Here is a 12,189-nt window from a genome sequence, read left to right as displayed (position 1 = left end):
AGTGGTTGAGTCCCCATCCCTGGAGGTATTTAAAAGACGAGTAGATGAGGCACTTAGGGACATGGTTTAGTGGACATGGTGGTGTTGGGTCGATGGTTGTACTCGATGATCTTAGAGGTCTTTTCCAACCTCAGTGATTCTATGATTCTATGATACTACAATCCATGGGGAAGTTCTGATTCATTTTGCACAGAAGAGTTGTTTTTATGTTCTGAAACCCTCCGTAGGGTGATATCTTCCAAAAGTTAACTTTACAGCAAAGAATAAATGGGTTGATTTAAACATTACTTCAGTTTTTACTTCATCCAAAATATTTTTGTTTTTAACATTTTCACTGACATTTTGTTCTAAACCCTAATAAATTTCAAAACCAAGCAAATTTTAAAAAATCTAAAAAATTCTTACAGAACAGAAAAGTCATTTTCTGCCCCACTCTGTCAGGTGTGTCAGCGTGGGCTTCCCCGTGACAAGACACAAAGCTGGACAGGACGTGAGGAAGAGGAGATGTGGGGAAATTGAGTTGTTTGCTCAGACACCACCACAGCCTGCCCCTATTGCAGTTAGCTGTAAAAACACCCACTACTTATGAGAAAGCCCGTCAGTACCTTATTTAGAGATCAGGAAACTGAGACTTTGAAGCAAAGAGGACTCACCCGGAGTGGGAAATAAAACTCAAGTGTCTGAAATTAATCGGACCCCCTACAAAACCAAGAGACACAGCACAGACTGGAGGGGGGGGAGAGCTGTGGGAAGTTTTACTCGGGTCCTTTAGAAAGAGGAGCCAGCCTGGTGATCAAACACGGTGCTGGAGCTGACAAGTGCTCACAAATCAATACGATGCCCTGCTCAGTCATCACCTGTGCAACCATGGGTATGTCTCTTTGCTTCTCTGTGCCTCAGTTTCCTTATGTGTTAAATAAAATCATTGCTGTGACCCCTGTTCCACAGGGGTACGTGTTTCAAACAGACCGAGTTCATCAGCTCCTGCTGTAAGAGGAGCCAGGGAAGCACTAACGGAGCAGACGGTGCCATGCCGTGCATGGCCGTACCGGACGTACTGCCCCTCGGGGTCCGTGCGCCTCCCAAAGCGGACAGGGCAGAAGATCCGTGTGTACTGGTGGAAGAAAGCGCTGGCCGACAGCCACATCCAGTTCCCCGCGTTGATGCTGTAGTCAGCATCTAAAAGCAGCTCTTCAAACACCTGCACTTTCGGGACAGGAAGAGAAAGAGAGAAACACCCCTGAAATGGCTGCCTTTGTGGCAAAAAAAACCCCCAAAACACAACAGGCTGGGAGATGAAGGGTCAAGCTTGGCACCGTGCTGGTCTGGGCTACCCTCCTCGCAGGGCACACAGGGAAGGCTCTCCAGCAAGACAGTTTGCGAGAAGGAAGCTAGAGCAGGACCCAGCGACAGAGCAACCCAAAGCCCAAAGCTCTGGCTTTGAGGCCTGCTGCAGACTGAGCAGGTCTCCAATATCCTCACCATCCAAAATCGCCAGGCCTTGGGGATGGGAACGACCTCTCACCGCTGCACCCAGCACAGCAGGGCTCAGACTTGAGCGAGAGACCATGAGATTTCATAAACCGTGAGATTTCTAGCGAGGCTCAGTAACGAAGCACTGCTCTACAGTACACCTCCCACTGCCAGGCTCACATTTTGCAGGCGTTTCTCAAGGTCAGCCAGAACAGAGAAAACCAAAAACCAAAAGTGAACCTTCATGCCCTCTTCCCAGCTGATCCAAAGGTCCCCCCGCGTCAGGAAGCAGGCAACGGCGTGCCGAGCAAGGTGATGGATCCAGCCTTCCTGGCGCAGCTGGGTCATAATCGCGTCGATCCACGGGAACCCCGTCTGTGCCTGCAGCAGAAAAGAAACATCAGCCCTCCTGCACGAAGCTTCGTTACGCTTCTTTTCTACACAGCGCTGTAAGCCCCACCTCAAATAGGCAGCAGGGAACAATCTCAGGGCAACAGAAAAGCTCTAAACTGAAACGTAGCAGTTGTGGCAATACATCCTGTTACCGTTCTCCATTTGTGGAGCCTCTCTGCATCCTCACGCCAATTGATCTGAAGGCAGATGGGGTTCCCAGCCATTTTGGTGAAGTTTGGTGTTGCTGACGCCACTGTATAGAAGAATTCCCTCCACAGAAGCTGCCCTTGGAGCGACACTGGGGGCAGAGAGTGATGCTTGGCCTGCAAAAGACACGCGAGGTGAAAGCTTCAGTTCATCTATACCATTGCAGTCTCACTCATTTTGTGACTGTCAGGCCCATAAAATAAAGATTAATCTAACTGCACTACTGGCTTCGTGGCACTTGACCATGAAAGCCAAAGAAATCAAAGATCTGAAGCAATGCTATACGCCCAAAAGCAAAGCTGAACTCTGTTAGACCTCAGTGTTACCCCAAACATTCTCCATCTGCCTTCCAAAATGGTGTCACACTGGGATTTCTTAAACCAAACATGCGTTTATTAACATATTAACTGCTCAGCTTGCTGAATTCAGGTGGCTCAGGCATGTCTCGAGATACTCTTAAGAAGGAGGTTCAGGGAGACCTTGGTTTTCTTGGGCTGTTTTCAACCATACTGTTTCTTAAGAATCAAACAAGTTTTCAGAAGTCGGTTTTGGCTTATGCTATAGTTAAAACTTCTCTAAGATGAAAACAGATGCTTTCTAAAAACAAAACTGCTTGAACAGGCTAAACGGATCGAAAACTTCACTTAAACATCAGGCAGACGTCTTGAACTCCTTGAATTTTAGGAGGGTTTTCCTGGGCTTCCCTGCTGCTTCCAGGTCTCCTTGCTCCCTATTTATCATATTTCTAAAACTTAATTGGGAAAAGCTGTAATACGTTCACGGGTGTTTCACACAACATATAAAGCCACTCACAGATTTCATAGGACTCTGTGAGAAGACATTAGCAAAGCAGCATTTTCTGATGCACCAGGTCTCTACTAAGATGATCCGAGTGTTAAATCGTAGCCTCACACACCAAACACGCGAGGGTGCTGGATTTGCCTAACTATGACCAATTATTTTCTTACCTGAGCACAAATGTTTGACAACCTATAAAAAAAGGTGCGAACTGACAGACAGCCCATACTGAAATACGGGCTCAGGCCTGTGGTGCTTGGAAGCAGTGAATTTGGGATTGTTCTCGGTTTGGTGAAACTTGCCACCCAGCCCTAAAATGAAAACAGAAATCCAGGTTCAGACAGTACAAGGTGACACATGTCCAGCTAATGAAACGGGGCAAAAACTCTCAGCAATTGGCTTCTGCATCACAGAGGCCTGTTCAACGTCATGCCCGGAAAATGCTCCCACCGCCCATCCTCCCACAAGTGCCACCATCAAGGACAACATCTTGAGCCCAGGCTGCCGTCCTCCTCCAAGATCTCCAAATACATAGACCTCCTCCAAGCCCAGCGTCAAGGCCACGTCTCACCCGTGGGTGCTGTGAAGCTCTGCTCTCCCCAGAGAGCCGGGTGATTTTGTGACACGGGGAACAGCTCTCTCGGTGCAACAGCGCCGCACTGAAGATCTTTTCCACTTTATGAAGTTGGGAGCGGGTAAAGCATCTGCTTAAAAGCAGCCAGCACCAAGGCAGGCTGGGCTGCCAAGAGCTGAGCCCCGGCGGGGAAGAACTCAGCTAGAGCTGGAACAGCTGAGCGGTTTCTTGGCGTCCAGACACATAAAAGGAGCAAGGTGGACAGTAACCTCAGCCCATCTAGAGCCACCATCATCACCCATGTAAAATCAAGGCTGACCTGGTCAGTCAAGTGTTGCTCCAGGCGCTGTAGCCCTTCGGTCTCCCCTCCTCTCCAGGGGGAAAGGCTCTCCAGGGAGATCTTCAAATCCACAGGGAGAGGCACCCTGTAACACTCAGCCAGGCCCGGGTCAGGAGGCCTACATCTCCTAATGTGAGAGAGAGGCCTCTTTCAAAGAGGGAACTGGAGCCAGAAGAGGGAGGAAGACCCCTGCCCATTGCACACGCCAAGATCTCCTCTGTTGTGGCACAGCCAGAGCACAGGGGAACGAAAGCACAGCCAGAAACCCCAGGCTGCACCCTCCTTGCGTAAGAAAGAGGTCGTTCTGCAATCGCTCCAGGTAATTCTAGCCTGAACTGGGGGAAGAGGAACAGACCCACCAAATTACAGCGCTCAGAGCAGTCGGCTGCAGCCCCCGCAGCTCAGACACCCCTCTGGCTTCCCATCCGCTACGTAAGGCTCGGAGGCACCTCCTCTCCAGCTCCCCCCAGCTGCCTCATCCATCCCTGCGAGGGAGCCAAGAGCCTCCTCAGACTCTAAACGTAATTACGGGGCACTGGTGCTGCCTCCAAAGGCCGCTCCAGCTCCCGTGCCTCCGAGGAGAGGTCGCTCTGGGAGAGGTTTCATAGGGAAGGAGGCAGATCAGCTCCCTGGGCCGCCCCCGCAGCTGCTCCTTCCTAACCAAGGTGGGGGCTCCCCAAGCCCACGCCTCTGAGCCGTACCCCCACATCTCTTCTGCAGCCTCAGCTGCTGAGGCTTCCCCAAGGCCTCTGCCCCCCGTGAGGCTGGAAGAGCATCAGGGTACGGTTACCTTCCCCCCTGTAAAACACAGGGGAGGAGGTTCAAGGACGTGTCAGTGGTACGCAGACTTCTCAAAAGCCATGAATGGACTCAGATATCAACAGAGCTCTTTCTGCTTACCTGGAAAAAACTGAGCTCAGCTCTGTTGCAGACACCTACAGAAGAAGGGGCCAGTGCAGCTCTCAGAGCACTGACATAACACAGGCCTGCTGGGAAGCTTGTGAACCACTTAACTCTCATCATCATTAATTTAAAAAGAGCAAATAAATTAGGGAAAAAAAGGAAAAAAAAAACAGTGCAAAAGAAAAAATACAGGAACGGCTATATCCCAATACTTACATGGGTCTTATCATCAGACTACCTGAGGACAACATTCAGGAATTAACAGGATTCCCGCAAGATGGGAAGACCTAAGCCTCGGTTACCGACACGGAGCTGAGGTCACACAGGAGGCGCTTGACACAAGTCCCAAGTATCTGCAGTCCCATCCCCAGTGGCCCCCTCTGGCTTCCCATCCGCTACGTAAGGCTCGGAGGCACCTCCTCTCCAGCTCCCCCCAGCTGCCTCATCCATCCCTGCGAGGGAGCCAAGAGCCTCCTCAGACTCTAAACGTAATTACGGGGCACTGGTGCTGCCTCCAAAGGCCGCTCCAGCTCCCGTGCCTCCGAGGAGAGGTCGCTCTGGGAGAGGTTTCATAGGGAAGGAGGCAGATCAGCTCCCTGGGCCGCCCCCGCAGCTGCTCCTTCCTAACCAAGGTGGGGGCTCCCCAAGCCCACGCCTCTGAGCCGTACCCCCACATCTCTTCTGCAGCCTCAGCTGCTGAGGCTTCCCCAAGGCCTCTGCCCCCCGTGAGGCTGGAAGAGCATCAGGGTACGGTTACCTTCCCCCCTGTAAAACACAGGGGAGGAGGTTCAAGGACGTGTCAGTGGTACGCAGACTTCTCAAAAGCCATGAATGGACTCAGATATCAACAGAGCTCTTTCTGCTTACCTGGAAAAAACTGAGCTCAGCTCTGTTGCAGACACCTACAGAAGAAGGGGCCAGTGCAGCTCTCAGAGCACTGACATAACACAGGCCTGCTGGGAAGCTTGTGAACCACTTAATTCTCATCATCATTAATTTAAAAAGAGCAAATAAATTAGGGAAAAAAAGGAAAAAAAAAAAACAGTGCAAGAAAAAATACAGGAACAGCTATATCCCAATACTTACATGGGTCTTATCATCAGACTACCTGAGGACAACATTCAGGAATTAACAGGATTCCCGCAAGATGGGAAGACCTAAGCCTCGGTTACCGACACGGAGCTGAGGTCACACAGGAGGCGCTTGACACAAGTCCCAAGTATCTGCAGTTCATCCCCAGTGGCCAGCTCTCTCCTACCCCAATCTTACCTCCCTTTGGATCACTGACCTCTCCTCATGTGGAGCTAAACATAAGACATCCTTGACTCTGAGCTGCTTCTCAAGTCCTGGGAGACATGAGCTCGGTCTCTCCTTCCCATACAGCAGAGGGGAGGAGAGAAAGATTTAAAGCCAGAAGGGAACAGTATGATTATCCCACCGAACTTCCCGCGTAAAACGAACTACAGTGGTTCATCCAATTCCTGCCTTGAATCTTGATTTGTGAGGAAGCTAGAGCATGCCTTTGAGAGACCAACCTGTAATTCCTTAGTCATTCCTCTGTTAAACTTTTACGTACCTTAGAAGTCTGTCTCAATGTGCCTCGCAGAAGCTTAAGCCTTTGGACTGCGCCCCCTCTCATCTGCTCTCCCCTCCCAACGGCAGAATCCCCTCCCCTGTACGTACAATCGATAACCCTCCACGCACAGAAGTAATGCAACGTAACATCTAAAACGCCGTGGCCCTGGCTCTTCTTTTTCTGGGCAGAGAAAAAGGACCTGCAATTTCCCGCTGTCTGGGTGTTACTTACTGGAAGTCTTCAGCTGTAAGGTTTCGGACAGGCACCTCAGGGTCGCCGAGCAGAGACAGAATGTGAAGGAACCTCTTGTATGTTAATGGGGGAGTCCCACTGTTCAGGTCCAAAATCCTAAGTAAAACAAGGTCACTTTTCACCATAATATAAACCAAGAAGGAAGCTGGAGCTGCCAGTGGATGGGAAGGTGACAGCACAGGCCGGGACAGCCTCAGTTCATGCAACCGAATGTGGAAATTACAGATTTTACAAGTAAAACTTCCCTGGGTGAACGTACATCCATCCTGAGAGCAGTCCCTCAGGACTTGAGACAACAAACGTGGGACCAGGATGCCCAGCCACAGCTTCAACTGGGCAGCTCTGTACAGCCAGACATAGCCAGGACGGCAGAGTGCAAGGGGCAGAACACCTCTGGGGCTGCCGGAGGCAGTCCGATCACAAAAACAAACAGGTTCGGGGCAGTAAATAACTCTTCTGTGTGAGCAACCACCTGGGCAAACAGACAGCTTGAACTCAAGGCGGCAAGTCACATGCATCCATCAAATGGATGTGCATGGACTCAAGGCGGCAAGTCACATGCATCCATCCATTTACGTAAATTAGGGGCTTTCCAGAATTGGAGTGTTCAGGTTGTTTTAGCTATTACCGATCACCTCCCTGTTATTATTAATTTCAATCTCTTCAGTCATTCAGCTCTGCATAACAGCTTGGATCCAAGTCTGTCCAGCACCGGTGAAAGTTGATTAGAAAGATATAAAAAGATCTGACACAAAAAATTTATATAAAAGTCCTATTAAATGTGTTAAAGAATTTCTTCCACTCTGTTTAAAAGAGTAGCTAATGTAAGTTTTGAAGTGAATTAAACTGCCGAAAGGGGAAAAAAATAACAAACTCTTTAGACTCAAATCACAGCCCAACATTCTAACACCTGGGCAAAATCTCTTCTGTTACTTCCAGCAGACCAACACACAAAAATTCTCCAGCAAACAGCGCCACATTCATCTCAGATCATCCAATTTTCTCAAAAGGAACACATTAGGATCCAGAAAGACCAAGCTACTTGGCCTTTTCTCCCTGATGCTTGCTAAATCCATAATAAACCTTCCTGGAGACACCTCACCGGTCTTTCGGGCAATCACGTACCGTTTGGTATCGTACAGGCTGTGGCCCACCAGAGAAAGCACCTCAAACCCCAGCTCTTCTCCCAGACGCCGTATGCTGGCCTCCATTTCCTTGTAAAACGGTTCCATCTCCGCATCCAGAGTCACTTGCGTGATATTCCACTTCTGGATGTGATCTCTAAGAACAGACTCGTACTCTCCTTGAATAACCAGCAAGCAAGAGCCCAGCTGACACAAGTTTTTCTGGAGGTCCTCCAGGGACTGCAGCAGAAAATGCCACCGCAGGTCCCCTACGCGCATCACGGACGTCATGAACTTTCTGTCCAGGATGTAGACAGGGTAGACGACCTCCGAGGACTCCAGCGCGGCCAGCAGCGTTGGGTTGTCATGAAGCCGAAGTCCCTTCCGGAAAAGATGAATGGTGCGATGCGGCATCCTGGCTCTTCTCCTCAGATCTGCTAAAAGAGGAAGGGAACCGTTGGCTTTGGGGATACACAAACCCTATTAAAGGACAATGTCAGTGAACAATTAGAAACGGAGCTCCAAACAGCCCTCAGCTCCTTTTACTGCAAATCTCTTCTGCTTTTTGTTAAGTTTTCATGAGAGAGAAAAGCAGAAACAGAACCACCTCTCTCTCAGTCTCCTCAGCCACGTCCCACCATTCAGCAGCTGTATCACTACCTTGCTCCACTTCTTCCCCAAATGACTCACTCAAGTCCTTAAATTCCTTAAATTTGGCTTCTTCCCCAAATGAGTCACTCAAGTCCTTAAATTAAATCCCTAAATTAAGTTACATCCCAACAGCGCTCACCAGAAGGAAGGAATCAAAACAGACAGAGCTGCCAGAGCTCCATTTACTGCAAAAGCATTTTATAACCCCACAGATGTGGCCATCAGCAAACCCTCCGTAAGTCAACAGCGAGGAGATGATTCAGGGAGCTCTGCCTCCATTCGTGCACAACGGGCTGCGGGGAGAACAGCTCTGCAGGAGCCCTCATCTCACCAGAGACCTGATACAACACTCACCCTGGCAGTGAAAAGCCTTTCTGATTTCAGTAGGAGACATCTGAAAGACACGGCACGTTTCCTCACCAACGAGACTGTTAAGGCTTCAAGGTGAAACAAGGGAAAGCAAAGCACAGCCCAACCAACGCTGATACGAGAGCATAATATCTGAACCCTCCGGTTTGCCATAGCTTTTATCCATCTTTCCTAGCCCCAGGAGACCTCACGGTGCTTCTAAGCGTCAGGAGAAGCCCTCCTCTCTCCGTAGCAGAGCTGGGTGGCGATAACTGCACAAAACTACTCTTTTTCTAAGCTGGGGCTGATGTAGGGATGAGCACACATTCGTTCCCCTTTCAACTGCTTCAGCTGAGTTCAGAGGACAGGCAGGAGGGCCGATCTTGGCTCCCAGTCTGGGGTGGCTCAGGGCAGGGTCTGAGAAACTGCCCCACAGCTGCTGGCTGCTCTGCTCGCGGGGCGATGGGCTCCGCAGACGGCAGCAAACAGAAGCAACGAGCCCAGCTGCCACCTTGTGTTTGCACCAAACCCAGCGACGTCTCCCCAACTTGCTCTCTCCCACGTAGAAGGGGGGAAGCTCAACGCCCACCTCCGAGGTGGGTCCACACCTGCTTCTGATTCAAGCGTTACCACCCAGAGAAGCATTAAGGGATTAGGGATTAGCAAAGAACCAAACAATAATCTCTAATCTAGTTCAGCTCTTCCAGCCAAACTGCTCCACTCACACCCTCCCAAATGGCTGCAGTAGGTGACTCGGCCCCTCGGCCCCGCTCAACCCACAATCAACAGCTTTACCAGCCCCATAAAAGATGATCTGACTTGCCCTGTTCCCAAAACCACTCATCAGCACCACCGAGACAAACCCAGTTGTGCTCCCAGGCCGTGACACAGCCCGTTGCAACCCCCCGATAAGCGAACCCTGCAAACTCGCAAGCTCGCGAGCGCTGGGCAGCACCGTGCATAGCCGAACACGGGGGTTTGGGCTTTGCGGGGTGCTCTGCCTTGTACCCCAGCTCGGGCACCGCCCTGCCCGCACGTCCTGGGGGAACAGGAAAAACAAGGTGACCCTCCCGCTGCTCGGGGGAGCACCCAGCTGGCACTTTTGGGTAGCAAACCATGCAAAGGGTGCTAGAAGAGTCCCCTGCATCCCGTGGCAGGAGCACAGAACCAGCCTGCACCAGCTGGCCTCACCGAGGGGCTGCCCCGAGTCGGGGGCTCCATGGACCCCCCCCGCCCTTGGGGCCATCCCAAGCCCTGCGGCCCCATGCGGTCTGCAGGGCCACCCCGAGTCCAGGACCCTGCAGCCCCACAAAGCCCATAGGATCACCCCAAGCCCGAAGGCCCCACACAGCCTAGAAGACTGCTCTGAGCCCAGGGCTGGCTGGCCTCACCGAGGGGCTGCCCCGAGTCGGGGGCTCCATGGACCCCCCCCGCCCTTGGGGCCATCCCAAGCCCTGCGGCCCCATGCGGTCTGCAGGGCCACCCCGAGTCCAGGACCCTGCAGCCCCACAAAGCCCATAGGATCACCCCAAGCCCGAAGGCCCCACACAGCCTAGAAGACTGCTCTGAGCCCAGGGCTGTGCAGCCCCACACGGCCTATGGGGCCTCCCCCTACAGCCTGGGAACCCGCCGTCTCAGGGGACAGCCCGTGGGGCTGCCCCAAGCCCAGGGCCCTGCACCCCCACGTAGCCCAGGGGGTCGCCCTGAGCCCAGCGCCCCATACAACCTATGGGGCAACACCAAACTTGGGGTCCCACACAGCCCACGGGGCCACCCCAAACCTAGGGCCTCCCAGCCCCACACAGCCCATGGGATGGCCCCGAGCCCAGGGTGTCCTGGGGGGGGGTGTCCAGTGGGTTGGGGAGGAGCCCATCCCATCCCTTCCAGCGGTGGCATCCCCTGCGGGGCCAGTGGGGCACGGCCGTGGGGAGCGGGGCCACACCAGGGCAGGGACTGGGCAGGGGGACACTAGGCCAGGGCTAGAAGGCGCCTGGATGGGCTGCGGGGCTGGGGTTAGGAGCAGCTCTGGGGATGCCAGTGCAAGGGACTGGGGGAGTCGGAGCTGGTGGGGGAGCAGGGGTTCCAGGAAAGGGGGCTGGGGCACTTTGGGGAGGGAGCGAGCCCAGAGGCAAAGAGGTGCCAGGGCCGGGTGGGGAGCTGGGACCCACCGCTGGGTGGCAAGGATCAGGGGGGGATCGCTGGTGCGGGCCTGGCAGCACTACGGGAGGTGTCGGAAAGGAGATGGTGGCTCGGCACCCTCGGACGCTCCTGCCCTGTCAGGAGGAAGGGGAAGATCCTCTGGGGTGATGGGGGGAAGGCAGAGCAGGCACTGTCTGTCGATCGACTTTGTGTTAGGATTTATCCACCGGAACGGTGGATAACTCTCCGTGAACTGGTGAGCTGAGGCCGTTCACCCAGCAAGGCCAGGCAGACTCCCTGCCCCATCTGCATTACTTCTGTTCATCAAAAATCAACCAACGCAGGCAGAAAATACACCTCGCACCTGCTGCATCTCCCACACTGTGGGAGAGGTACACCACGACACGAAGCAGGGAAAACCCCAAATCAGGCAGCTGAGCCTTACCTCGAGGGTCACCTGGCTGACGCTCCGGGGTCTTTACAACACGTCGCCCCCAAAAGAGGATGCCACACAATCGCTGATCACGGCTCTCCCGCTGATAAGCATTTCTCTCCGCAGGCAGAGATCTGCCGGAGGGATGCAGCGGTCGTCAGAGCGTCGCCATCCGGATCCAGCTGTGCTGCTCCCCTTCCTACAAGCACTGAGAAATCAGTTGCCCAGGTTTAAACACTCCTACGTACCACAAATACATGCATCGAGGTGGATTCTGCATCAAAGGTGGTCTGAGCGACTTGAGGCTTTTGTGTAATTCCTGAAAGAGGAGGAGGATCGCAGCCGGCTCGCCGCCCTCCGGTCCGCCACCCCTCGGAGCCGGCAGAGCAAGATGGGGCACGGACGGACCGAGGCCCACGAGCTAGGAAGGAAAACTTTTTAACAGTTTAATTTCCCCTGCGGGCACTCTCGATGGCCCAGTTAAGTCAAACCACGGATGTTCTCCCTGGCTATAAGCCTGTCCGCTTAGAAGTGATAGTACTGCACTTATAAAGCTTTAAATACGTGTGCCAGCCAGCTGGAAAAGCAGCCTCGCGACTGCCCTCTGAAACCGCGGTTTGGGCTTTTGAAGTGGAATAGTTGTCGCTGTTAAGCCGTTTAACGGTATTCTGATTTGACAGGCTTGAGAACAATTCCTTAACTGGGATTTAAGAAGAATCCCAATCTTTCGCATGAATTTGATTACCCAATCCCAGTCTCCACATCGAGCCAGACCCGAGGCTGCTGTTGATCCAACACCTCCGTGTTATTTCTCTTGTTCTAATAGCTTAGGTGATAAATAAAGTGCTATATAGAGCCCTTGATACAAGAAATGGCATTTTAAGTCGCACCAGGAAAAGAGCCCCAAAACCACCCCCGGGCAGGGGCTTGGCCGGCTCCTCGCGGCTCGGGGGCCCGGGCAGCGTTGCCCGTGTGGGG

The 12,189-nt window shown here is 52.8% G+C and overlaps 1 protein-coding gene across 2 annotated transcripts in view; it reads right to left on the bottom strand.

Annotated features, from left to right (window-relative positions):
• LOC103901045 (cryptochrome-1) overlaps positions 1–11,342 on the bottom strand; it is a 22,458-nt gene extending 11,116 nt beyond the window's left edge. The window contains exons 1-8 of one of the 2 annotated variants that reach the window (XM_009281847.2): positions 11,224–11,342; positions 7,642–8,077; positions 6,496–6,612; positions 3,765–3,912; positions 3,042–3,182; positions 2,019–2,189; positions 1,714–1,854; positions 1,050–1,201 (exon numbers count right to left, since the gene is read on the bottom strand). In XM_009281847.2, the coding sequence (XP_009280122.1) occupies positions 1,050–1,201; positions 1,714–1,854; positions 2,019–2,189; positions 3,042–3,182; positions 3,765–3,912; positions 6,496–6,612; positions 7,642–8,054 (1,283 nt within the window). In that variant the 5' untranslated portion in view covers positions 8,055–8,077; positions 11,224–11,342. The remainder of the gene's footprint in view (positions 1–1,049; positions 1,202–1,713; positions 1,855–2,018; positions 2,190–3,041; positions 3,183–3,764; positions 3,913–6,495; positions 6,613–7,641; positions 8,078–11,223) is intronic. The other variant, XM_009281846.2, reaches the window with a different exon arrangement.
• Between the last annotated feature and the right edge of the window lie 847 nt (positions 11,343–12,189).

Source organism: Aptenodytes forsteri, unplaced genomic scaffold, assembly GCF_000699145.1.
Source record: "Aptenodytes forsteri isolate BGI_AS27 unplaced genomic scaffold, ASM69914v1 Scaffold213, whole genome shotgun sequence".
Lineage (NCBI taxonomy): Eukaryota > Metazoa > Chordata > Aves > Sphenisciformes > Spheniscidae > Aptenodytes > Aptenodytes forsteri.
Note: the sequence above shows the minus strand (reverse complement) of the source record. Positions and strands in the feature narration are given on the sequence as shown.